At 44.7% G+C, this 27427-nt stretch overlaps 1 protein-coding gene across 1 annotated transcript; it reads right to left on the bottom strand.

Moving 5' to 3' along the window:
• On the bottom strand, positions 1 to 27427 carry LOC121334958. The gene is made up of 8 exons (XM_041402629.1): positions 26990 to 27427; positions 25484 to 26700; positions 13088 to 13414; positions 11158 to 11752; positions 9392 to 9497; positions 5768 to 5842; positions 1060 to 1192; positions 1 to 113 (listed from the first exon to the last, which is right to left on the bottom strand). Exons 3-7 carry the CDS (start codon positions 13371 to 13373, stop codon positions 1178 to 1180), a joined length of 1077 nt encoding a protein of 358 aa, XP_041258563.1. The 5' UTR covers positions 13374 to 13414; positions 25484 to 26700; positions 26990 to 27427; the 3' UTR covers positions 1 to 113; positions 1060 to 1177.

Consider the following 27427-nt stretch of genomic DNA (forward strand, 5'->3'; position numbering starts at 1 on the left):
ACCTCATAGGTATCTGTGTTTTTCTTCCCAAAGGTCAAAAAGTTTTGCTTTAAGGACTCAAGGATGTGGTCAAAACCACTGTCACACTTTTTGAAGTGGTCCTTCAGTGTTCCCTGAGGAAAAGAAACAGACAGAGTCAAAGGGTGCACATGTAGAGACACCAAACAAACAACAGACACAGATTATTGTGTCTTTGCTCTTTCTGCTCTTGGAAACAGATTTCTCCACCAATTGCAGCATCCTGTGTTTTTATTTCAAAGAAAATCAAAACATGAAAGAAAGAAACAATTCCAACTCAGGAAGGATGTGCTAAGTTCTTAAGCTCAAAGCTGGTAGATTGAAAACCTGGGCCCTGGGTCTCCTGTTCCCCCCCAGTGTTGCTGGTGCTCTGTCAAAATCACCCCCTGTTCCCACATAGATGTGTGGACCCATGGGACAGGCTGGCAATGAGCTCTGGAGACCAAAACTGCACAGTGTAGCCAGAGTTTCTCTTGTCATTTTCCTTTTGCTGCCTCCAGCGTGCCCGAGGGAGCCTGTGCAATGAGGCTGAAGATGCTCAGGGGAGCTTCCCAGGGAAATGCACAGGATCACACGCTGCTAGGAGCCTGGAATTCTGTGTTTTCCAGACACAAGGGTGAAGGGTGTTTGGGCTAACAGACTAATACTAGAAAGTGTGAAGGGAGGGGACTTTATCTTAAGGGGAGGGACACATTTCTGCTCAGCCTTCTCTACCTCCTGACTACCCAGCACAGCCCTGGGCTCTGTGAATTATCACTGTCCTGGGAAGATGCCCAGCTGCTGGGAATGAATAGGTACCAGGTGAAATTCAACTTTTTGGGGTCTGGGCAGCACAACAGCAAATGCTACAAACAGTGAAACTGGGGTCCAAAACCTGGAAAATGTGAAGTTGTCCACATACCGATTCTGACAAGGCAGAGGAGAGTACTAGGCTTGAAGGCCAAACTATGGCTTCACCTTTTCCAAATCAGGACATGAGAGGGAAGTGCATGCCATCCATATGGTCTGCAAATAGTCAGAATTAAAATGGGTCTTCCATACCTTGACTTTAGAAGTGATGGTCTGCAGAAAATGCTCCATAATATCATCTTCCATCCTGTGTAGAAATCCATTTACCTTAACATTCTGATCAGTGCTGACACTGCAAATGTATGTTAGCTTATGCCAGACAGTTCTGTTTAAAAAAAATAAATATGGAAAGTATTGATCAGATCAAATCACGCTATTCTCTCAGATCAAAACTCTACTGTAACCAACACAGCTGCCTGGGTCATTGAATGGACACATGCTCAGGTCCAAAGCCAGCTCAGAGATCTGCATTTCTGTTCTCATTAAGACACTGCCACAAGGGCACAAAAGCTCAGTGCATGCAAATGCCACCTGTACCCATCACTAGTGAGATCAGACCAATAAAAATTCTAGTATTTTCAAAAATGAGCAAGCATGAAGCAGCCTTGACAAACAGAATCTGGGTGAGCATCCCTTGTGCCTTTGACAATCTACAAATACAAGACAAACAATTATCTTCCATCAGAACAGTCTTCCAGTCAGCAAATCCTGGTTAAAATTATCACCAGCTTGAAACCAGACATTCTACATTCTGGAAAGGCTCAGTGTGCAACTTCATTCTAAGTAAAGCTGTGAAGGATTACATAAAAGATTCTCATAAGTATTCAGTCTAGGATCCAGCATCAGCTACATGCAAATACAACAAACAAAGCAGCTACCTAGGCTCAACACAAGGCTCTGTTGTCAAGTAATCACTGTGCATATGTTGGATTTTGGCATTTTGCTGACTCCAGAGATCCCTGGATAACTTTACACAGGAAGAAGAGAAGCAACCTTGTTTTTTCCATTGCTTCAAGTGCTTCTGACATTAGCTTGTAGGTGCAAACATCCTCCTCCACCCTTCTGTGCTTTACTGCTTCCCTCCTTCCTAGCAACCCCAAGGAGAGCCTGGCGTATTCCGTGGGATTTCATTCAGCAAAGCACTTAAGATTGCACCTACCAAGTGCAGTAGCACACACATCTCAGCATAACCTTTATGAGGCTTTCCTGCTGGAGGACCATGAGGCTGGGGAAAGGAAGGCTATCACAACCCACAGTGGGGTTAGCCAGGATAGTGTCCCCACCCCTGACACAGCACTGCTGCCTGCCTCCTGCTCAGTGCAGGAAGGGGGAGATGGCTGCAACCCCTGCACCTGCAGGGCCTGGGAGCAGGCAAAAAGTGGCAGTACAGCCCTGTGGCCCTGGCCACAGTCACAGCCCCCATCTCAGCCTCCCTCTTGCTGGGGCAGCCAGGGCAGCTCTGCTGGAGTCCTGCTGACAGCAGCTGGCTTCTCCGTGTTTAAAGGCTGGTGTGCACAGGGTTGGATGACCATACCCAGCTGAAGGCAAGATTGGCCTCATACCAGAGTCAGAAGGAGATCAGACCAGCAGAAAACTCATTTTGCTCCCCATGTCATGAGGCTCTGCTTTCTAACCTGAGAAGGCAGCAATTCTCCAGGATTCGTAAGCTGCTGCAGATCTGCGGGCAGCCATCAAGCTGGAGAAAACTTCTTACTTCATCTTCATAGCTAAATTAAAACAGGAAGAACACTTTAATCTGGTGTGCTCCATAACACATTTAACAGCAATAGCAAACTAAAGAAATATTCTGTGACTGTCTTTTTATCTCATGGTTTCAATCCCCCAGGTGGGATCTACAGCATGACAAAGTCTCTGTCCTGCCCAGCTAAGGAGGAAGACAAACACAGGAACAGCAGGGAGAGCCCTGGAGCTGCCTGGGTACCTTTGCAGGGACCAAGAGGCAGGAGGTTCATTTGCAGCACTTCCTTCTGGGAAGCAACCCAGGCTTTGCCAATAAAGCTGCAGAATAAAATCTCTTGTGTACGAATAACCCACAAGGTTTCTGAATTGCTTTGTCAGTCTCAGTCTCACAAAGGGCTTCTGGACAACTCCATTTTATAGGAATTTCCTTCCTCTCATCATGTGGAGGGCCAAGGATCTTAAATCAAATCTCCATCTGAAATACTACCTAAACCAGCAGTCCTGGCATTTTCTGCTGCGGGGGATACATGGGGAGAGAAATACCCAAGAACAAAAAGCAGATGGAGGGAGCCAGAGGAAGTGGTGAGAGGCCAGATGAGAAGACATTCATTCTGCTGTGAGACCCAGGACAGAGCAGATCTCTCCACCCTGACACAGAAGCAGCAGAAAGCACTGTGCCTGGGATGCACAGCCAGGGTAGGAAGGGTCAGGCCTGGGCACTTGGCTGCCCAACTTCCCAGGTGTGTTTAAGGTCTGAGCCTCTCCAGAACTCCCCCTAAGGCTTTATCCTGTCCCAGCTACTCCAGATGCACTTTGTTCCCTCAGCTTTAGTCCAGCTACAAATACTGAGCACACAAACAGCAGTGAAGTGCTGTCTCTCAGGTAACAGCTTAATGGGAAACAGCCGTCAAGGTCCAGGTTAACACAGCATCACCAGCTGCTTCATTGGGGTTTCTTTCTTTTGAGCATTAGGAATGTTACCAAGGAGGAAAAGAGCATCCTTCCTACCTCTCCAGGAACCTCAGGCACTCCTCCAGGCACTCAGCTTCCACCTTCTCACTCAGGCTCTCGCTGACTTGCCTGGCAGCCTCTGTTTTCTCTGTTAGTATCTGTGGATTTCAATGTGTGAGAGGAGAACTGGCCAAGTCATTTGTTCCCTATGCAATGAACAGGAAACCGTCTCACTGCTCACCCTGCAGAAAATCCCTCTGCCTTAGGTACCAACTTCTGCATCAGTTTTAAGAGTCCTCATGGAAATAAATGTATTTTTCATCAGCCTTATTGTAATGCCTAACCCTACACTGTTTTTGTTGTGGTCAGCAGGCCTGTGCTTGGGTAAAAGCCTGTCCCTGCAGATATTCTCTGCTGGCCACATCCAGCCTGGCAGCTCAGCTCATACATGGACCTGCCATCTGCAGGAGCATCTGTGCTTCTACCTGACTCATCCTCACAGATAAATTTGGGTGCAGCCACTAAAAAGAAGGTGATGCAGACCTAACTGTGTGCCCTGCACCTCTGCCAGGGGCTCTACATGGGATGCCTGAAGAGGGCAGGTGTCACCTTCCCAGCCACCAGCACTCACACCTGCCCCAGCTCTGTGTGTTAAACCCTACAGCACATGTCCTGCCCCACTGACCCCAGCTGGGTGGCCCAGGTGTCTGCAGGAGGTGGGCTGTGCCAGACAGCTCAAAATTCACCCCATATCAGGCAGGCTTGAGCAGGTGGCAACTTAATGCTGCCCATTAGTTGCTCTGTGGAAACAAAAGCTTGTAAGGAGAGCCAGATGGATAAAAGGAGACAGATGGACCCATATGCTGTGCCCTCACAGTGCTCTCAGCCAGAGACAAAGGGTGACTCACATCATGAATGGGTTTTTCCACTGCTTATAACAGATACAAAAGCTCACCCAAAGGGGCTGGATGAAATAAACCATCCCAAAGTGTCAGAAAACCACAGCTGATAAGTTTCCATGACACCTTGTTCATTTTCTATCTGAAGTTTAAGTGTCAGCCTGAGAAAATTGAGGAGGTGGTAATTTCATAAGGCTTTCCTATTAATCCAGGCTTTTCCATCACCCACCCCAAAGCATTCAAACCCGTCAGTTGCATACACAACAGAGGGAATCCACTCATGCTGAAGCATGGCCAGATGTTACAGATATGAGGACTCAAACCATGCTTTGTCCTAGTTCTTGTTAGAAAACTTTCCACTCTGAGCCAAGAGCAGGGAAAAAAACATCTTGGTAACTGAACATCACCCTAGCACAGGTACATCACTGGGCACATCACTGCTCCCTTGATCCAGCAGGTACAGGGCAAGGCAAGGAGGAAACAGTCCCTGATGTGAGCTCTGCATTTGGTGCTTGGGTCTGAGATGGGCCAGAAAAGCCTGTGCTTGCTAGCTAAAGCTGTATCCTCACAAGGAAAACCAGCTGCTGCTGATCTGCAATGCTTCCAATGCCTGAGGCTGCCTGCCATCCCAAAGGACCATGGAGCTACTTCCCTCTCTCATGGCCTGAAACGGGACTGCCACTGGGGTGCTGGAAATGGAGAAGAAAGACACAGTCATGACAGCCCACAGCCATGCCCCTGATCTCCAGCCTCACTTAAGCCCACATGTAAACTCCAGGATTTATTTTAATCCTTCTGCAGGTCGTGATCCACACATCCTCTGCCCACAGTACATGCTGCTCACGAGTCAGCAGGGTGTGCTCCTGCCGTGCCCTGGAGCACTCGCCTTTGCTGTGCTCTGCTCTGCCCGGGGCAGCATCCCAGCAGGGACAAGCAGGGAGCAGCCTGCCTGCGGTCTGCACTGCCAGCCAAGGGGCCCTGCCACGGCTCAGCAGCTCTCCCTGCTTCTGTAAAAGTGCTCTGCAGAGCTCACACAGAGCAGCCTGGGTAACACACACCACGACTTTCCAAAAGGTTACATAAAGATCCAAGAGCGTGTATGAAAATGCAGCTTCAGCTTGAATCAGCTCAGGCTTCTCCTTAATTTAGTAAGAAGGTATTTTTTCCTTTATGTATGCCCAGGGGAAAAACAGGTTTGGGAGCAAACAAACACAGCTTAAGCATGGCAGCCAGTTTGCAGGCTTTTAACACACTGAGCTTAGACTGGGTCTTGCCAAACACCCGCATGCTTGTGTGCAAAAACACGACTGCCCCAAAGACTGGGAGCTTTTCAGTTCCCCCCAGTTTACCTCAATGACTGTGGTGTCTGCACAAGGGGGTTTCCCAAGATCAAAGGCTCCTTTCAGTGCTTTCCCCACTTCCTTCTAAATGATAAAAGGAAATTAAAAAGTACAGTTAAGATACAATGGCATTCATAAGACTTAGATTTCCCAGCCTCTCATTATCCATTTGGGCTAGATGAATTTCTGCCTCCATTTTTTGGCTGTCTCATTTAACCCAAAGCCTGGCTATTTTCCAGCTGACCCAATAACATTGCTCTGTTTTGTTCTACATTGTTTGTTTGAGTTTAAATGATTTGCAGCTTTCTTTCATCCCAGTGTCAGCTTGGGTTATCTACAGTCTTCCCTAGTTAGCTTAGCTCAAGTGAAGGCGCCCACACAGCAAAACAATGCTTAGATACATCTCCATGCTGCCAGCTACTGTAGCTGAGATTTTCCACCCTTCCTCTCTCCAACCAGCATCCACAGAAACCAGCCAGCATTAATTAAAACCATTCCTTGCTTGAGCCAGGGACTTGTGAGTGCAAAGAGGAGCCGGGTTAGTGTTTAGAGCTACTGTCATGGTGAGATGGGCCCCATGGGCTGCACGATGGGAAATTTCCCAAGACTTGGCTGGTTTTTGCTAGTTTGAATGGCTGTAGAAACAAAACTAGCACTGCAGAGAAACGGCTTGTTGCTTAAAACATGATCTGACCTTTATAGAAGCTTTAAACTCAAAAGTCTGGCTTGCTTATTTATTCTTTCATTTCTGAATCTTCCTCCAAGGAATGTAAAGTCTGATGTCCCATTTTGGTCTTTGTTCTTTTCTGGCTGATGAATTAGGAAATTTGTAGCTGTCAGCTGAAGAATTTCATCAAAAGTATATTCAAAACAACTCCTCTCCCATATTCACTGAAAAGTGTTAATCAAAGACAAATAAGCAGTTGTAAACAACCCAGAAAAATTTCTTTCCTCACAAGTGCCATCACCTGACTGTGAGCAAATGTGTGAACACTATGTGCTGAGATAGCACATCCCCGCTGAGCTGCACAAACACTTCAAGCCTGCCCCCCACAATGGGACAAAGCATGGCTTAGTGAGGAACTGCAAGGCAATTAATAACTTGTTGAGGACAGCACTTAGTTGTTTTGGATCAGATTATGTGTCTGCATTAGAAACAGCCTGCTTGTCTGTAGCTCTTGTAGTGATACCAGCACCAAAGCTCCAATGTGGAGAGGACCAAAACTTCTGCAATAAACAAGCCCAGCTCACTTCTTGTTTCTTCCTGTCTGACCAAAATGTTGTAAGGCTTCAGATCCGTGGATGGTCAGTACACCTGTGCTGACTGCAGAACACAAAGTTCTCCTTCTTTCCACTTGAAAAAATAGAGGGGTGGTGGGGAGAAGACACAGAGCCAAGTGATCCTTTGCAGGTCAGTGTAAATGAGTACGAGAATGAGCCCTGGCATCATGCTGGAAGGTCTGCCTTGCACTGCTGTCAAACTCCCCAGAGCAGCAAGAGCAGAGGTGACAAATTGGCGACCCAACTGTTGGCAACAGCATTTTCAGTTCACCAGCTTTGTAACCTCACAGGCACAAAGCTCCCCTGCCCCAGGTGTATCCAGATTGAGGGGAATGCTGCCTGCACGCAGAGCTGACCAAGTTCTCCACACTGGAGTTTCAAAGTGGTTTTGAACCCCATGTGATATCTGGGGTGCAGCACCTTCAGATGTGCTCACAGTTCTTGCCACTCATTTCTGTATAAAGTGCTTTTAGTTTACACAGATATCAGGCTGCCACACCCAAAGATAAGCCGGGTATTCATAAGCAAAGCAGACCATAGCTTATTCTGGTCAGGATCTTTTCATTCTGAAATTTTAGTCATCCATTGAAGTGGCAAAAAACACACCATGTGATTTAGGCACAATAATATATGACAATTGTTAAGAGATAACAGCAGGATATTTGCTCAATAACAACTTCCTGTATATTAGCTTAATGCAGGGCTAAATTACCCTAGAAGCAGAAATAGAGGGATAAAGCAGGTTTTATAAGCTGTGCCACTGAGCTGAAGAGACATCCATGATTTTTCCATATGGAGTCAGCTTATGTCCACTTAAGCTCATTAGCTTGAATCTGGAGCTGTTCCCAAGCTGGCCAGGTTTGAAGCGAGCTGGGGCAGTGCTGTGCTACACTGTCCAGCACTTCCAGCTCTGTTCTTTCTGTACAACTCAGCACCACATAGAGCTGTGATGCTTCAGGATCCAAGGTGGCATGAAAACTCAGGGCAGCATGGCACAAAAGCTCATAACCAGATTGAGGTGAGCCTGCTCAGCACATGGTGTATCAGGAAAACAGAAAGCCCGTGGTTAAGCAAAAGCATTCTTCAGCTATTACATTAGAGACAACAAAAAAAAAAGTTACATTTCCCATCACCATTAGTCAGCATCTTTGAGGGCTTGTCAATGACTCAGTGACTTGCTCTAGGATAACCTCAGTGGCACTGCCCTGAGTTAAGTCACTTCCTTCTTTGAAATAAATACTAGAAAAAGAGCTTGAGGACACATGGTCTTCCCCAGGGTAATGATTAAAAACAGCCCATAAAAACACTTAAACCCTGAAATCAGTAGGCTTTAAGCATATTGTCACCAGCTGGTACTTCCACTCCCATGTTTATGACTACTTTCATGTTCTTCAGGGAATAATTCTTGAGGAAAATCTCTGCAATTTAGAGTACTTTCCCAGGGATGATTCAGCAGTTTGCCATGGAATTTCCCCTCCTCTGCTCCCCAGGGGCTGGTGGAAATGGAAAGCAAGGGAGCTGAGTGTGGTAACTCCTGCTGTTGCATTTCAGCTTTAGCTGAATAAAAGGGGCCCCGCTGAGTTTTCCAAATAATGTGGTTTCCTCTGGAACTCCCCATTGCTACAACACATCTTCCCTCCTTCATTTGTATTCCACATGTCTCAACAGAATTCTTCAAAGAGGGATCTTTGCTGAGAAAAGAAAGAGATGCTGCAGCTGACAGCGTTGGGGTCACCCGTGGGATCACAGGACAGGATTCTCTGTGGAGGGCTGCTGGGTGAGTACCAGCTGTACATTTTCTTGTGCTGAGCTCTGGAAATAATCTTGCTCTAACATCAGCAGTGTCAGTCCAACAGGCTGTGAGGGGTCCACACACAGGCAAACTTAGCAGCCTCAATATCCTGCACAACTGAGGCAAAGGAGCTGTAAGAAAACCTAACTTTGCACACTTTGTTAATGATGGGATCATTAACAGATGGAGAGAAGATGAATAACATTTTGAAACGGCCCTCAATAAGGAAGTGGGTTTCACCCATAGTCTCCCTTTCCTCCAGATAAAGGGGCTTCTGATCAGAGCAGATTGCAGTTCTCTGAATAGACAGCAGTGGGATGAAGAGAGATTTGCAAAAGTGCCAGCATTTCCTTGCTAAGGAGCAAGGACAGGGCAGCCTCCCTTTGGCAGCAACAAATCATAGATCTTCACGCATGGGCTCTGCAATGAAACTTGGTCATGATGGAGACCTTGGGACTCACACATACCTGAGCAGAGCTGGCTATTTAACAAGGGCACCCCTTAATTTAAAACCACGGGAATAAAATCAGCAGATTGGGGTAAAACTCCTGAGTTCTTACCCGTGCAGTTGCAAGTAACTTTTCCTCAGTCTTCAAAAGAATCCACACGAGGCACTGTGCACCAAGGGAGAGGCTGTGCTCGGGTCTCACACATGCCTGGCTGCCTCTGTGTGCAGAAACAAGAGCTCAGCCAGAGGGGCAGCTTCCCGCGGGTCCCCAGCATCGCCTGCCTGGCACCCCTGCTTGGCACCACAGCCTCACACTAAGCAAACAGAGCGCCCTGCAAGAACCCAGCAGTGCTTGCCAAGCCTGGGCAGCCACAGCACAGTAGATGATCTTGACAATGGCCTTTTGCCAGTTTTTCTTTTGTGCTGTTTCTTCTCCTTCTTCCTACATTTGCTGCCCAAGTTAAGGTTTTGCTTGTTCCCCTCTCCCCTTCCCTCACTGCTGCTGCTCAATTCCTTCTTAAGCTCGGGGAGAGTCTCCCAAGCACACTTGCATGAGTGCACAATTTTGCAAGTGTCACATACTCTTTCTGAATGGAATAAGAAGCAGCTACATACCAAGACAACTGAATCTGTGCATGAGCTTTCATAGAGGTTGTAACTGTATTTAGAGAGGAAAAATCAAATGCTGAAGTTTGGCATCTCTGCTCTTCTCATTTCTACTTTTTTCATTACCATCTGACTAATACAGTCACTGCTCTTACTTGTTTGGGTTTTGGTTTTTTTCTTGAAGGGATTCTGCATTTATATAATACATTTTCCCCCTATATTAACTTTACTTTATATAATTAAATTACATTATTTTTCACCTCCACTTTTATTAAAGTTTTCAATATTTAATAAATCAATTACTCCGAAGTTTTACCATTTTAAAAGCAGCAGTAAAAGGGATGCCTCCTGACCACATCTACCATGTGCCTGATGATGGTCAGGGTGTATCCACCACACTGTTTCCCTCCTTCGGGAGCTGGCTGGGTGAAGAGACTACCTGATGAGCTGCTAATGAGCTAATCAAGGGTTTATAAGTGTAATTAATACAAGGAACAGAGAAGCTGCGGGCTTGGATGAAAGCAATCAAATAATCCAAAAAGGCTAAGAACTATTAGGCATAAGTAGATTGGAGCTGCCAAATAGCAATTAAACCACGGACACAGAGAATCAAACGCCTCATCCACCATAAAAAAAGGAATCACAAGAAAGTTTCAGGCTTTGATGATACCCATAGGCTTTGAATTCACATTGGGCCAAAGGGCCCCAGATGTGCCTTCAGAGAGAAAGCCATATCTGTTTCCCCAGACTTGGGCAGGAATTTAATGATCTGTTCCTTGTTTTTCCTGTGATCTGAACACTAATGAAGGAAATACAGAAACAGCTGGGAAAACTACAAGCCAGATAAAGCAGTGGGAGAACTAAGGGCAAAACAAGAGAAATCCATAGAGCACCATGCTGACATAAAGGCCAGAGAAAATTACTCTGGGGTAATTGGAGTATTATGGACCTTGTTAAAAAAGGCTTGATGCAAGGAAAGAAATTGTTCAATAAAGCAGAAAACTGTGCATGTCCAACAGCAGTCCAGCAGAAAAATATCTGCCCACCTCAGGTAAATCAATGAATCTGGTATTAAGGATTTAGAAAGAGGCAATACTGCAATTAAAAAAGGCTCTGGTTCTGAGAGCACAGAAGATAAAAGAGGCAGTGGGCAAATCTAAACTCAGCAAGAGTCCTGATCATCACTGTGTTATCAGGAAGCAGGGACTGCTCTCAGAAACAAAAAAAATAGAGAGATAGAAAAATGTAGGAAAAAAAGCCCTTCACACATACCTTTTGTACATTTTAATGCTCCATCCATAAATTAAAAGGCTTTGGCTGAAGCTGAAACAGTTGCTGTCAGTAAGTGTGGCAAGGTGAGAACACAAAGAGGCGTGACAGCAGCGGGAGTAGGTGAGGAGCAGCCCTGCGTCCCTGAAGGCATCACTGCTGTGCTCCAGGCTGGGGAGAAACGTCCTTTCCAGCTGACTCAGGTGCTGGTTTAGTGCAGTCTCATCTGTGTCACTAGAGGAAGCAAACGGGGGAATCTGGGCTGTCATGTACTGAATTAGCTTTTCCTCCAGATCTTTTCTCCAGAAGTTTGGGCTCCAGGTGGAAACAGGATCTGTCTCTAGGCCGTTGCCAAGCCGCTCTGCTTCCTTCTGCTTCTCCCACTTCAGTGATTCCCCCATTGACTGTAATGGCTCCAGGACCATCCTATCACTTCCACTGAGTGCTTCTCCCACTACAGTCCACATTCGTTCAGCCAGCAGCACATAAAGTGATTCAGACTTTCTCAAACCATCATTTCCAGAATGCTCCAGATTATGAATTTGTTCACAAGCTTCCAAAAATTTTCCTTGCTCAATAAATCTGCAGATAGTTTCCTCTGCAACAGAATAAGAACACAACCTGCTGTTTGTTCACTTGTCTATAGGACCATCACTTTAATATCCAAGTTATGAAGTATCTAGTTTATATCTATTCCAGAATTCCTCAGGATCTACTCAAGATCAGCCCACTTAATGTCTAGCACTAGCACCTCTCAGTTTCCTCAAGGCAAGCACATTTTTGTTTCTAAATTTCTTTCATCCTTTTTCCTCCAGGTTAACCAAGCCTGCAGATTAGTCTGCAGCTTTCTGCCATCATGCCAGAGACCTCCTCATGTGAGCAGTGAAGGTCTATTAATTACACTCTTCCTTAACAAGTGTACCTTCTGTCCAGAAGAAAAGGGGCATCTTCTGAACAAGCCAACAGAAAGCCAAGCCTGGAAGGAATTCTCTGCCTCCTCTACAGAAACCCTGGAAGGACCAAAATGCTGCAAGCTCCCTTGGAAAGAAAATTTTCAGTGCTGCTTGTTTCCAATGTATCTCACCTAGCACATGCAGTCAACCAGCAAGAGTTAAATGTACTCTCACAACAGATGCACATTGCTGAAGGGTTTTTTCCATGTGTTTTATAGATTACAAGGTTGAGCAATGAAGGGTTAAGGTTTGCCAAAGGTATCTGGAGCAGAGCCCAGAGGACAAATCGAACTTGATGAGAATTCAGGGAAAGTTAAGTAAAGCCAGAAGCAGCGGCACTTAAATAATTCAGGATACAACTTTGGATGTAGAGTGAAGAATGAAAGGATTATGAGCTTCCACTATGTTTTGCCTATATCCTTCCTATCTTTCCTCTATGAAAGCATCCCATATGTGAAGTAAGAATTAAATCAAACAGGACTGGAGGGAGGAACATGACATGAAATGGAGAAGGGTTGATGCAAGGATGTTCAGTAAAACAATTGGCAAGTTATTCAGGAGGGGCCTACAAGCTGCACCCATCCTGCCTTGATACATGCAACACATGGGAAACGTTTAATTGGCACAGCCAGGCTGTGTGCAACCCACCTTCCCCTCCCATCTGTGGAGGAACAGCACAGTCACATGGTTGGGGTGTCAGCCACACATACATCATCATTCTCACAAGACACATCAGGAGTCTTTGCAGAGATAAAAATAAGAACAGTAAAGAGAAACATTTGTGAAACAAATAAAAAGTGAAATACAAAACTGCCCAGAGTAGCAAGTGTAGAGTTCAGAAGGGACAAGAATTCAGGTGAAGGATGGGGAGGAGGAGAGTGGAAAGCACCTAATCCAGAAGCTGATGAAAAACAAGAGCCTGCAGGATGGGAGGGGCAAAGAAGATCCAGGCCTGGACCCAGAGATAACTTCAAGGTTACCTGCAGGCGTCCCTCTCTCCACTCCTTTCCTACTGCTTGGCCTCTTCAGCAAATTCCCTGCCACATCCTCAGCACCAGCCTTCTCCACTGTTTCCTTCCCACCAACCACAGTCTTCAGCAATTTGCCTGCCAAGGTTTTCAATTTCCCTTTCCTTTTTGCCTCCTGCTTCTTTCTCTCCTCCTGTGTGGCCTTGGGCAGTATTCTTGCATTTTCCCCAGCCATTTTCTCCCCCTTCTTGTTGCCTCCTCCCACAAAGGCTGCCCAGGAATGCTTTCTCTTCTGCATGATCCAAGCAGATTCAAGTGCTTTCTGTCCAGCTGGGAATACTATCAAAAGAAAACATGAGAAACAGTTCTATGCAAAGTAATAGTAGTGTCTATCTCCTAGAGAAGGTCTCTCTTCTTCTGACTTATTTTTTTTCTGAGCAGCTACAGGCTTCAACTGCCTTTGAAAAAGTCTAACCTGGTTCCTGTCTGTGCCAAGTGAGGACACTTTTATAGGCTTGCCAGCCCTATTATGTAATCTTTCCCTCTTCTGGGTAAATAATGTCAAAAACCTCACTCATAATCTAACCACAACCACTGGGGGAAAGCCAGGGGGATTTTTGGCATTTTGTAAACTATTAAAATATCCCTGCACTGCCAGTTATCTTGATGACAATCCTATCTGTTTAAGGGAGTTGATTAGTAACAACTTTTACGAAGCACACATCCTTTTCCACCCACCCTGCATGCCCAGGCTGCACCTGAGCTTTCCTTTGGCACGGAGATCACATCTGGGTTTGGAGCCAAGTTTTCCCTGACCTCCCTGCAAGCCTAGTGCCAGCCACCAGGGATGTAAAGGCCCAGAGAATGGGTGTTGGTTTCCAAGTTCTAATAACACCCTTCAGAGGAGATAAGAACAATCTCAGCCTTCTGGAATGTGCAATACTCCAGCAACTATGTACACTATTATGTATTATTTTAAATTTATAGACACACACACATGGATATAAGCAGCATCATATTGCAGCAATCCACCATATGTGTGTGTGTGTGTCCATACATGTATGCACACATATGGATCAGTTCACCAGCCAATATCCACAAGTGAAGAAAAAGGAGGTGTGTGTCTGCTTAGCACGAGATCCATATTGGGCTGCTAAAGATTCTGACCATAAACCACAGAAAAAATTCCTCCACAGAAAGTATCCTTTCAATCCAGGGGCTTGCATTTAAAATAGATTTCTTTTAAGTCCATACATTGCTTGAGAACTTGGAGAGGAGTTGAAATGCTGTTCTTACCATGCCCCTCTTGCAAGACAATTACAAACTGGGTTTAATTCTCCATTCCGTTATTATAAAGATTAAATCAAAAAACTTGAGGATTTTAATCAGCTGAGGACAGTTTCTATTAATCATCACAAGCTGTATCGATTCAAAACCATGCACTATGCAACAATGATTTTAGAGGTATGAATTTAAGGGGTGATTTTTCCACGCATCATCTAGACTGTTTCAAGTATGTTAATTCATATTTCTGGGTTTAGTGCCTGCAGTTTCTTCCAAGATTTTCTACATTTTTATGATAGTAAAATTCCACTAGTTTCCTTCTTGGAAACCACATAAATGTTATGTTCTGGCTCTTTTATCAGTGCTTCATTCCACCAGCATGTTATCACAAAGCTGTTTGATTCATTAGTAACAATAGGGAGGAGGAAGTAAATACATTTCATTTGGAAAGAGAAACAGAAATTCTAGCAGTGGTCACACATTTGAGCTGCTGCCAGTAGGAAATACTGAGGTTGCAAAATACAGTGTTTTCCCAGCTTGTGAATAAAGTTGAAAATGGAGAGGCTTTATACACATTCCATTTTGACCTTAATTTTTAATCGGCTGAAGTTAAAATGTTTCATTTGGAATGTTATAGCTGCACAGTATATGAATACAAAATGGAGTAAGAGGGTCAGTACTGAGAAAATTCCAGACATGCTGAAACCCTTCAGCAATATTTTCCCATGAAAATTCTAACACAATATGTTTATGTTTCACTTCATCAGCATTTTTCCAAGAAGCCTGTCTCTAACAAAAACCATTTCCCTAGACTTCTCTCTGGAAGGAAATTAGATGTCAAAGTGCCAGTCCTGAAGGCAAGACTCTCTGCAGTACACAGATTTTGAACACACTTACAATTGCAGATCGTGCCCTAAACTGTGGCAGCATGATGTGTGGGAATTGCAGTGTTTTCCCAGAAAGCCTCTTTCAAGGGAATACAATACAAGCCTGTGGAAAGCAGGGAGTGACAGCAGAGATGGACTGACATCCTGAGGCTAGGACCAACTCTTATTCCATGGACCACTTGATCCATCGATCAAGGGAATGTCAGGCACTCCCCAAGATGAGAGGGCAAGCAGAGGCAGAGCAGCCATGCCTCCAGCAGCAGGCAGCCAGGAGCCCCCTGTGAAGGGACAGCAGGGCGGGGATGGTCAGTCTGACCAAGGTGCTGAGCCCAGCAGCAGCAGGGAGTGATGCCCCAGCAATCCCTTGTCACCCACTCTGCACCCCTGCCCACAGTGGCTTTGGGTTGAAGGATGTTTTCTCCGGGGGGAATGCACTCTTGCAGGAAGGGACGTGGCACCAGGGAGCTGCCCAGAGGCCAGCAGCAGCCTGCTTTTCTGGGCATGTGTGCCTTAACAGCACACACAGGGGCTACAGGCCTCTCCCCTCTGTCTCTAATGCTGAGATTCTGCAGTTAAAACATGGGAATGATTTGAGTCTCTAGGAACATCATCCAGCACAGGGCTCCCATGGGTGCTGTTATGGCAAGACAGGCAAAGCTCACAGGGAAGATACACCTTTACATAAAAGTGTCACGATCAAACTAGAACAGAGGTTTTTCACAAAGAGTTTCCATAATGCAAAGGCGATTGTTTGCTGTCCAAAACCATCGGTTTGGGCAAAGGAACTGGTGCACAGCCACATTTTATCTGCTCCTTCCATGGGCTCCTGAGCTGCTCACCCAAGGGGAGCCATTCCAAGGAAAGAAGGGCAATAGGAAACCAGAAGGACACAGGACCAAGAACAAGGACAGTTCTGCTTCTGAACAAACTCCTTTGTCAGGTGTACAAAATGACTTTCTTCTTCCTCCAAAGCCATTTCTTGGAAGCCAGCCCGCTCCTTCTTCCTGGTGTTTCAATGCCTTCATTTATCCACAGTGGGATTTTCCTAGCAGGGTCATTTTCCCTGCCATGACCCTTACTATGCTTACTGTGAAAGAGAAGCAATTTGTCTCCTAGGAACATCCTCAGCATTCAGGAGTTTCCCTCATTTCCTGGAGCTCCTAGAAAAGTCCACAGCCTCCCCACATCACTGAGACTCTGTCTTCCTATCTCAGAAAAACTGTAACTCCTTTGTCTTTGGGATTTTCCATTAAACAAGTGAATATCTTGGAGAAATTTTTATATTGTTTCCCTGTTGACTTAACCCTTTATCTTGCTATTTCCTAATTCTTCTGCCTATATAGATAAAATCTCTTCATAACAAGTGGATTGTGTGCCTGGCTTGAACAATAGGTGTTTGGTCTTCATGTTATTGGATGAAGTCAGACTATTAGCACAACAAATTAAATGACTTTGCAAGAGTCCAATTACATTAATATTCCAATTCCAGCAAAGCAGTGATGCCCCTGCTTGCTTTGCAGAGATATCACATGAACACAGTCAGGCATAGACAATGGAAACTTTGTGTTCAGCAGCATCTGTTATATGAAATACACTTGGTTCTAAGAGGCAGGTGGATTGCAGTATCTGGAGAGGTTTTTCACCTCCCTCTTTTATTTCTAGAACATGCTGGCACTTTCCACCACTTTGAACCAAAGGCATGAAACATGGCAGACAGGAATATTAATTATGATGATAAAACGTGCAGAATATGGCACAGAAAGATGTTGGACTCCTAGGATGTAAAACCACTCTGTGAAGCTATATTGCAGTCAATGTGTTCCTCCACTCACACACAGCTCCTTTAATTTTATCAGCAATCAAAGAGCAAGTCTCTATTCCAAGCAAGGTAGGGGGTTTTGGAGAGATACAAAACAAGCAAACCAACAAAGAAACAAAAGTACCTTCCCCTCACATTTGACACTGCAGCTGGTGTTGCCATCACGGTTGTATGCAAGAGGTGACTTTGCCTACTGTGCACAGTCAGATGTTTATCGTCCTGTGAGAAGCATACATTAATTCTTATTTCCTAAAGATAACTCCACTTCCTTATGAAACAAGACGATGCAGCCAGAGGTTGCATGTATCTGTGTATTCATGTGATCCCCTGCCCTAATGCACAAGAGTGGATTTTAAGTCAGTTTTAACCAGTTTTAAAGCCAGTTATAACCAAACTGAGAGAAGGTGGCTCACACAAAATAGTATATCCTTACACACTTCATAAACATCCACATCTGATGAGAGGATAGACCTTCGGTGCCCTGGCTAAGGAAGAGAACACAGCATGAACTCAGCCTTTATTTCATATCAGAGGCTCCACCCGGCAGCGCAGTCGGAAGGTACACAAACATGGTTTTCTTGCCTCTGGTGCTCACCAAATCCCCTGTACTCTCCAGATAACCTGTGTGCATGTGCAAATAAAGCAGCACAAATATTTAATACAGGCAGCCTCTCCTATAGCAACAGATGAAACAGAGTTGCTTCCCTAGAATGATTCCCAGCCCCAGGCTGCAAACTCTCACCGCCTGAGATCTGTGCCACCCCAAACATGGCACTGATTTTGGAGCAAAAGGTAAAGAAGAAAGCTTCTTCCTTTCTCTTCCTGAATGTGTTTGCTTGATAGCCTTTCTCTGCTCTGGCACTGATTTTTATCCCATTTTGGAAGAGTTAATCTGAAACTTCTGTCCTTCTCTGGATTTATCTGAAACTGGAGGAATTTGGTTTACGAAGAGAGGACAGGAAGATGGATTGACAGAGATGCTGCATGGTCCCAGCACTTTCAGCAACCACACTAAAGCCCAAAGAATAAGTTCCCCAAAGAATTGGATACTGCTCCTTCCCCTGCCCTGAACACTGAAACATAACATTCATTGGATGTGATATAAAAATTTTGCACTGCCTCTGTTTTTCCTCTGATTGTAAGAACCCCATTTCGAACTGACCTCAATTTTCACTTAATTAGTAGCCTACTTTGCTGTTCCTTTAGAACATTTTTAGCTAATTCCTGGGGATTTTTCCTAATTATGTTTTTACTTTTCAGAATGAAACAAGCATTACTTTGAGGAAGATGCTTCCTCTTTCGACAAAAATGGCAATAGCAGCAATAATAAATAAAACACAAAATCCCCAAAATTGCAAAAAATAGCTGTAAAGAGTCAGGCAATAGAAGTGTGATGTGGCCCTAAAATTCCTTGCATTGAGAATACCTGATCCACTTAGCAAGAGAAGACTGAAACAGTACTATTCAGAGTAGCAACTTAGTGTTCAGCAGTTTTCTGCCACATAAAACACTACAGCACTGCAGGCTGCCAGTCTGGTCACATTGAAGAGCTGTCACCCAACAGCTTGGTTTGTAATCTTATGAGTTATCTGAAGTTATCCAAGGAAAGCTCCAAGGGCATCTTTGCCAGAGGAAATCTACAACTTAAATGCTCCTTGGTCTCCTAGGAATGGAAAGAGCTTTTTAAAAAAATTAATCATGGATATTATTTGCTAGTGGGGTGAAGAACACACTACCTCAACCACTACCATGTCTCATTTCAAGATGATCCATGATTTTTTCCAGACGGTTTTTTTTTTTGGGAAAATTTGTATTATAAATATTCCATCTACATTTGGACAGAGAAGCCTAAAATTCTGAGTCTCTTCATTTGCCTTAGATCAACAAGATTCCTCTGTGCATTTTTACATCAATTCTTTGCAGCAGTAAAAACTTTACATTCAATTTCAGAGGAAACTTCCTACACACATCTGTACCCACGGCCCTACTCAGAGCAGCATATGCAGAGATTTGGGACTGAAAATCTACATTACATCATTTACATGCTTCTTCTGCTGCCACAAGAGGCCAGTGATTGTGTAAATTCCAGTCTTCAGTGTTTCACCCCCAGTGCACTGACATGGCTCCACAGGCACATCTGCCAGACACCATCTGGAAGCTAAAAATCACATCTACAGATCAGCTGCCAGGACACCCCAAGACCTCTGACAGGAGCCAGGCACATTTCAATGTTGACAAAATATCAAAACTCAGCTGTTTCTCCCCTCAACATTCACTGCAAGTGTGTCTGGCTACAAACTAAGGCAGGAATGCCCCATGCACTTGCACTGACACAGGAGCTATTGTGTGGTGCATATTGATATATCAATATATTTAAATAAATATGCATTTTTATATTACTACATTGACATATAAATATGTAATGTAGTAATATATCAATATATTAATACATGTATTAGTATGGGGTGGTGTATATTAACAACACTACTCAGGGCCCTTATCCTTATAGCTGAACAGGTTATTTAGAAGAGGAGTTAGAAGAAAAGAGATCAGCTTTTGTATAGACAGTTAATCTTCAGAAATGTTCATCACAAAGTGTCTCCTGTTGTCACTTCTGGACAACCTGAGCAAAAACTCCATTCCCACCCCACAGTGAGCAGTAACCTAGTTTAGCCACTAACCCTGGTAAAGCTCAGCAAATCCAAGATGCCAAATCACACTGTTAAAAGGTCTGTTTTGAAAGATTTTTGCAATCTTAGCATGGGAGCTTGCTAGCTACAGTGAGGGATTTGCTGCAGCAAGAGGCACCCAAAAGGGTCCTAGGAGAGAACCAATCATCCTCTGAAACTATTTCAGAAAAATACCCTGGGGAGGAACTCTTCATGAGCACAAAGAGAAGCATTAAATTTTTATTAGCATCAGTTCAGGCTGAATAAAGCAGGCTTCCCAAATACATGGTGATAAAACATTTACACTACATCACTGTGTTTTCTTCCAAAACCAGAAAAGCATTTAGAAGAGAAATGCCACTAGAAAATTCAGCACTGTTTCATGATGTGGAAGCTGCCTCAGGGTCTTCAACATTTTCAGACCCGTTCCTGTCTTACAGGAATGAAAGAAATCACAAGAAAACAAGAGGTGGGCAAAACCTGGAAACAGGCAAGGTAAAGGAAAGGGAAGAGTATTTGTAATGCATGCATCTGCTGTCAGTATCAGGATGTATCTCATCTTTCCAATGCCTCCCACATCTCAGCAGAGTAGAGGCAGTGCTATATAAAGATCCAGAGACACTCCCCAGCTCCCGAGAGCTGCACAGCACCAACTGCCAGCACTCTGGCACTGCTCCCCTGCCGCCTCCGTCACAGCCACTCTGCCGCCTTCTTCGCTCACAGAAAGATTCTCCCTGCAAAGCAGGAAGATGTGGTCCTCGAGGAACCAAAATTAGGTGACTTGGAAGGACGTTTCTGAATTATTGAGCAAATTTAAAGAGGAATGGCTATTTTTTCCCCATCATGGACAAGCACGTTATCTGCACTGTTAGGACCTTAGATCTCCTGCACTGTTATTTACTGGTTGTCAAAAGCCAAGAGCCATTCTTGAAAATGAATGTTAAAAGATCGTTAAGGCCACATTGCAACAAAGAATTTAAGTAACTGACAAATTCCTTTTGTTTCAAATTCAGCCTCTTAGCTGTACACATCTGTTTAGTGAGCAGGAAGTAGTGGTGCAGTGTGGTGTTTGTACACTCCATAACTACATGACAACAAATACCTTGGAGTCAAAAACCTCCGAAAATCACATCAAGTGCAAACTAAGTGAACACAGCTGATCTTGACACAGCACAAAATCACTGGATTTTCAGGCAGCTGCCTTGGAGTTTGTCTGTTTGAATAAATGGGTCAATAATGGTATTTTCTGCATAAGGTTTTAATGTGGAGATCCAAGGCCAATAAAGGTTTATGTTCACTGAGGTCTCCTTGGCTGCTACCCCGCTCTTCATAGCTCAGTATACCTTACACCTGTGGGCAAAACATGTAAAATGGCAGCAAAAATATAAGCTGTCATGCTCAAAACCTGTTTTGCATCAGGAAAAAGATTACTGCACTGATTTTGTTGATGAGAACAAGAAGATGAACTGGGCACTCCCTGTCCCTGGTTCCTGTTAACCTTACCATGGGTAACAATTTAGTATATACAAAAGCAAGGCTAAATAGCTGCTAAATATCTTCTGGATAAAAATGTCTATGGATGACACTTCATACTAGTGGGACCTGAGTCTTTCATGTCTGCAACTGCCTTCCCTCACCTTCTGCATATGTAAATAAAATGGAGAAAAAGACATATTAACATTTTCTTTCCTCTTCCTTCCCAGTCTCAAGGAGCCATCACAGCCAGATAAATCAGGAACTCCAAGATGGACTACAATTTTAAATAAAATATATAATACAACAGATCTTCTGCAACTAGCTTCAAGAAGAAGCAGATGCACCTTGTGATTATTAATTTATTCTAACATTTTTGAAAGGAGGAGATGGGGAGAGTTATTGAGATATATGGCAGATACCGACTAATATTTAAAACCTTTGGCATTACCATGTGTTCCTGGAAATAACTGCCAGTGCTATTAGTTGCTGTCATTGATGACAGCATGTAAATGACTTTCTAATCTGCATATACAATTAAATAATTAGATGCCATATGTAAGAGCAGTTATTTATAGATGCAAAATCAGAGAAAAAGTTCAAACTCCATTTTTATTATATATGTTCTTCCAAATCAGATCCTCTTGACCATATATACAGATCTTCATTACTGAGGGCCCTATCTTAGGTTAAAAAAATTTTTGAAATCACAGTTAATACCTCATTGTATTAATTTTTCCCTATGACGCACTGATTCAGTAATGCTTGCATTGAGCCTGCTGTCCACAAAATGACTGTCAACTTCTGGAGCTCACTATGAACAAAACAAGCCAGGGAAAAACCCGTCCAACTGAAGGTCTGTCCACTGCATTCAATGAAGGCTTGCTCTATTCTTATGAGCAGCTGACCTAGATTCTCTGCTTGAATGAGAGCATTTCCCAGCATCAGGGCTGCTCAGAGTCAGAAATTCATGTACCACTTATCATGAGAGATGGGAAAAATAAGGAAGAGGATATGATCTTAAGGGAAAGCAATGGCATCCGTTTGCTATAAAAACTTTATTAATATCCCCACAGAACACTCCCTGACACACTTCTGCTCTCATTTCAGAGTCTGGAAAGGGCTACAGCCCTCCTTGCAGAACATGAGACAGGCCAGGCAGCCACGGCTGTGGAGAGGCTGTGATGTGCCAAGGCTGTGGAGGACAGGAGCACACAGCAGGGCAGCCAGCTTGCTGCTCCTGGCAGCTCGGAGCAGCTCCTGCCGGCATCAGGGGCTGCTGGTTCACAACGGGCCAGAGAGGGCTGCTGGGCCTGCACTGCCAGGTGCTGGGATCCAGCTGCAGGCTCAGCACATCCATCAGCCCTGGGAACCTAGGGAGGTCTCAATAAGGCAATGCCATGTCCTGCTGGTGAGCCATGCAGGATACTTCTCCTTCTGCCAGCTCTCCAACACAGGGGAAGCATGTTCTGTGGCATTCAATAATGTAAAGATAATGGTAGGCTCAGGGGGCAGGAAGCAGGCAGCCCTGAGGAAAGGACCTTTTCATCCAGCCGTTGCTGCTGATCCACTTTGCCCTCACCTCCCTGAGATCCTATCAGGCCCCTGCACATGCCCATCTCAGTAATCTTGCATAATAACCATTAATACTCAAAAAACCAGTGATCTCCTAGGGTTATTTCCAGGAAATCCAAGAGTGTCCATCACTGTGAGGGATGCTACCTTAATACCAGCCCTTAATGGCAGCTGTCACTGCTGTCACTGATGCTGAGCTGCCCACAGAGAACAGTTCCCAGCCAAGACTTGAACAATATCCACTCAGAAGGGACAAGAAGGAGCTGGCAGACAGGGATGACTCTCTCATATGCCCCAAGGTACAGCTCCTGCCCTAGGACCATGCTGCAGTCCAGGCAACAGGGACAAGGACAGGGGCACAGACTGAGTCTGTGGGGCAGGTAGGAGTTGGGCAGTCAAGGGTCATTTCCTTCAACACCAAAATGTTTCAATCCGTGCCACAGACAAAGACAGAAAGCTAAACTCACATACACAAATTCAGGTCCACAGATCACAGAGATATCCTGCCCATTCTCCAGACATGAACATCGCAGACTGAGGCTGCAGAAGAGGATTTCTGCTTATGGGGACCCTCACTGACTGTACCACATGGGTGCAACTTACACATCCAGCCCATAGAGAAGGCAAGTGACTGCTGTGGGCCATGCTGCCAGTGAGCATTTCCTGAGCCCCTCTCCACTGAAACCTCCAGAGAGGCCACCAAGAGTCACAGAATCATGGAATTTTGGAAGGGACCCACAAGGATCTTACTCCAAGGAGTCCAGCTTCTGGCCCTGCACAGGAAATCCTCAAGAGTAACACCTTGTGCCTGAGAGTATTGCCCAGAGAAGAGACTACAAGAGCTGTTTGACCACCTCTTAATTCAAATCTGGCTCAGCAAATGCAAATACTCTGTCAGGCAATGGGTTTTCCTCACCAACTTTTTTTTTTTTTTTTGCACGTGGGCAACCTGCAAACTAGGTCAGTATTATTCCTACCAAAACACTTGCTAAGAGTGTTATTTTTAGAAAAGCATGTGATTGTCTGACTTTTATTTATGAGCACACAGAAAGATCCACTGTATATTTTCCTGTCTGTCTTGTTTGGGGTGGTTTGTTTTTTTTAGCAATTTGGGTAGGCTGCTGAGATCTTGGGCCTCTTTTTAAAAAGCAAATTCAGACTTCTGAAAGACCTTGCAGGCTGCATGCCTTGGCGGTCAGTGAAACAAAGCACAGGCAGCAATGAGCAAATGAAACCAGACAAGAGCACAGACAGAATATGAAAAAGCAAGATAGTGACACAGGTAACAAGGCATGAGGATATGAAGCAGAAAAAATGCTGAGGGTTATGGGAGTTGGGGAATCAGGCAGAGTTGGATGGATAATAGGAAATGCATGTCTTCATAACTCTTGAAAGGATATACCCAGGATCTCAGCAAACAGATAAAAGTCAGCAGGTGAGCCCAGTTCAGCGAAAAAAAAAACCTTGAATCCAGAGATTCAAGTTTATTTTTTGAGAGCTCTTCTTACCTCCTGGGCACAAACAAAACAAGTCAAATCCAAAATCTTGCACCAGCTTTTCATTTAGCAGGTTAGTGGTCACAACCCTGACAGATATCCATCAGACAAAAGCTAGGGGACAGGGCCCCTACAGCCAGAACCTTCTGTGTCCAGATCTTTACTTGCCTGGCTTTCACCTGTCTTGTCTGGGGAATCCAGAGTTTTTGCCCAGTGCATAAGTCATCAGACTATTCAAGTTCTGAGGAGGTGAGTCCTTCCACTAACTGCATGGCCAGTGTGAAGAAATGTACATCTCTGTGGATAATCCAAATTGCTTCTATAAGCAGAAAAATTACACAGGAATAGGCAGTGTCCTTCCTCTCAAATCTAAAACAGGCCAGTCAAGCAGCACACCAGCACTGCCTCATTCTCTTCATCAGCAGCAGAAGGAATTCAGAATGAGTAGCTCAGGCACTGACACGCATACGTCAGAACAGATGAACCACAGCCTGAATTTCCAAAAATTAACCACAACAAAGAATGTCAGGAACCCATCTCCAGGCCCAAGGGTTTTCTGACTTTCCACTCACATGAAAAAAACAGATGTATGTGATCTGTGAGGTATGGGGTCAGCTGTATGGCTGATGGCTCACGGCCATGATGGGCTGCAGATTGTGCAATGGAACCAGCAAATGTTGCTTGCTAGGGTGAGTCACCTCAGCAGGAGGGAAGTTCCACATAGCATCCTCATTGCCAACCTCCCCAGAACACCACCACCAGCCCAGAGCTTCTGCACAGCTGGGAAACACCTCTGCTTCTTGGTTTCAAAGCTGCACAAGGAACACCAGAATGTGCTGCTGAGAGGAAGAAAGCATGGGGACAATCTTCTCCTGCCACAGAAAAAGGGAAGAGGTTGAGCTGGCTGTGAGAGTCTGGTGTTTGCTGACACCTTTTCTGTCTCTGTCTCTTCCCCAAGACCTGCTACCCCAGAATAAGGGGGTCTCAAGTGCCTCTTTGGCAATCCACCAACATATTGCAGACACTAAAATTCATTAAAGTTACTTTCATCTGTCCTTCGAAATTGATCTCAAGCCTGAAGCTCCCATCCCAAGCATCCTGCCTCCCTCAGGTAACAGCTGGTACCATCCAGGTACCTACAAAAGGAAAAAAGAACTTCAAAAGAATCAACACAGGCAAAGACAACTGGAACAAATCCATCTCACCTTCTAAACTCTAAATAACATTTCTTTTTCCAGCAAGACCATGCTGCCACAGAGCATCAGGTACAGCCTGCAGATGGAGTTACACAAACTACATCTTCCATGCATGGCAGGTAACAGCAGGTTCTCCTGCAAACAGAAGCAGCACAAATGAACAGGGAAAGGACAGGCCCTGTTACACACAGCATAGCATGGGAAGTCAACTCTGAGTCTAAGACACAGAAAGGAATAATGCCACTCAGGGATGCTCAGGGGTGTTTTAAGAATGTGGGGCATATTCTGAAAGCTGGAATGGCCTGGTTGATACAAGCTGGCTGGAGGCTTAGCCATGCTTCACTACCCCATCAGCTAACGTTGATATGCCACATGTTTCTAATATTGCTCCCAGGGAAACCACTGGTTTGGGACAAACATTATGAAGACAACTTCTTACACCCCAAATCTTCCAATTTTTTTTTCCATCCCTCATGTAATACTCACATAGAGATGACTTCGGCTACCCATAACCTGCAATAGCTCACATGTGATGTTGCACTGAATTTTCTGTAACTGTATTTTGGGGGGAATCAGTTAATCCACAAATACTTAATCAGTCACTGACACATGCATTCTCTATCTTATTATCTTGCCTTGAAAAAGAACTGAAAACAACAATTATTCACTGTACTCATTAGCAGCAAAAACAGATTTCCAGCCATTTCAGTCACACTCCTGAAATTACGCAGTTGGTGGTTAGTGCCAAAGTCCCATTTAGCTCAAGAGCCCTTTGTAACAACAACAAACAATAGCTTCTTCTTCATTTATCTGGCTTCCCTTAAGAGGAAGAACTCATGTTACAAAGGAAGGGCTACATAATCATGTTTTACTAGCTCAAGGTACACAGCACTTTCACAAGTATCTTAGAAATTTCAGTATTCACAACACCCATGGAAGTTATGAGTAGCCCAAAGGAAAACAGTCTGTTCTTAGTAACAGAAGAAGTACTAATGTGTGCAGGACAATAGTCACAGGCCAACAAAAAGCAGAAGGAAAGGTGCAGTGGGAGCTGGGTTGTCAGCTGTGCTGTAACAGGAGAGCTGTGCAGTCCTGCTCTGTATCCCACCAGCACTGTGCATGATGTCTCTGAAGATCACATCCCAGATCATGTCTCTGAAGATCACAGAGCCATCCCAGAAGCTGAAGGTGTTGCAGAGGTGAGAAATGCAACTCCTCTAGTCCTGCTAAATAGAAAACACCAGTTGTCTCCTCCTCTCACCAAAGTAATATTCCCCTCACTCTACCTTTCCTCATGGGAATGTTCATGTGTCATTCCAGTACAAAGCTGCTGGGAGAGCAAGTTCAAAATCACATCAGACTTATTCTTTAAATATCCCTTTTTCCCTTCTGTTTTTTTTACAAGCATGAAATGAAGATGTGTCTTCCTCAGAGAGGGTAATTATTTATTAAGAATGGCCTGCCAGCACCATGAATTTTATATGACAGAAGCTCCATCCCACAACATATTTAAACTTCTTCTCATTAGTCATCAGAACTCTGATCCTTCAGCCAGAAGATGTGGTACATCCCACCAGGAGTCCTGGGACAGGGTCTGTTGTTCACAGGCCAATTCCTTCTCCCTGCTGATCACCCCTGAAACACAGCCTGCCCTGAAGCATGCCTTGGAGGAGACAGATCTGCTGCATCAGCTCCTGTCTGCAATGTGTGCCACTGAAATGCCCCCCAAGCAGGCTGTTTGGAATACACAGATGTGAGCAGAGGTTTGGCAGGTCTAGCACAGCATCCTATCTGCTGCAAGGCCTCTGGAGGTCACAGATAAGCAAACCCAGGCAAGAGTAATGCTGGGGGCATAGATATACCAGCAAAACAAGACAGGCAGCAGATCAGACATGTCTTCCCTTCATTCTGCAGTAGATGATTTTGCTTCTAGTGCAGAACTCAGTTGATGAC

The sequence above is a fragment of the Onychostruthus taczanowskii genome, unplaced genomic scaffold (assembly GCF_017590055.1).
Source record: "Onychostruthus taczanowskii isolate IOZ18803 unplaced genomic scaffold, ASM1759005v1 scaffold1, whole genome shotgun sequence".
Taxonomy (NCBI): Eukaryota; Metazoa; Chordata; class Aves; order Passeriformes; family Passeridae; genus Onychostruthus; species Onychostruthus taczanowskii.

What these genes read in the sequence shown, in the direction of transcription:
- LOC121334958 (XM_041402629.1), bottom strand. Translation starts at nt 13,373, where the DNA reads ATGCAGAAGAGAAAGCATTCCTGGGCAGCCTTTGTGGGAGGAGGCAAC. An exon ending in GGAGAGAGGGACGCCTGCAG is followed by an intron (nt 11,753 to 13,087) that starts GTAACCTTGAAG and finishes ATTCTGTTGCAG; the next exon opens with AGGAAACTATCTGCAGATTT. An exon ending in AGTTACTTGCAACTGCACGG is followed by an intron (nt 5,843 to 9,391) that starts GTAAGAACTCAG and finishes TTTATCATTTAG; the next exon opens with AAGGAAGTGGGGAAAGCACT.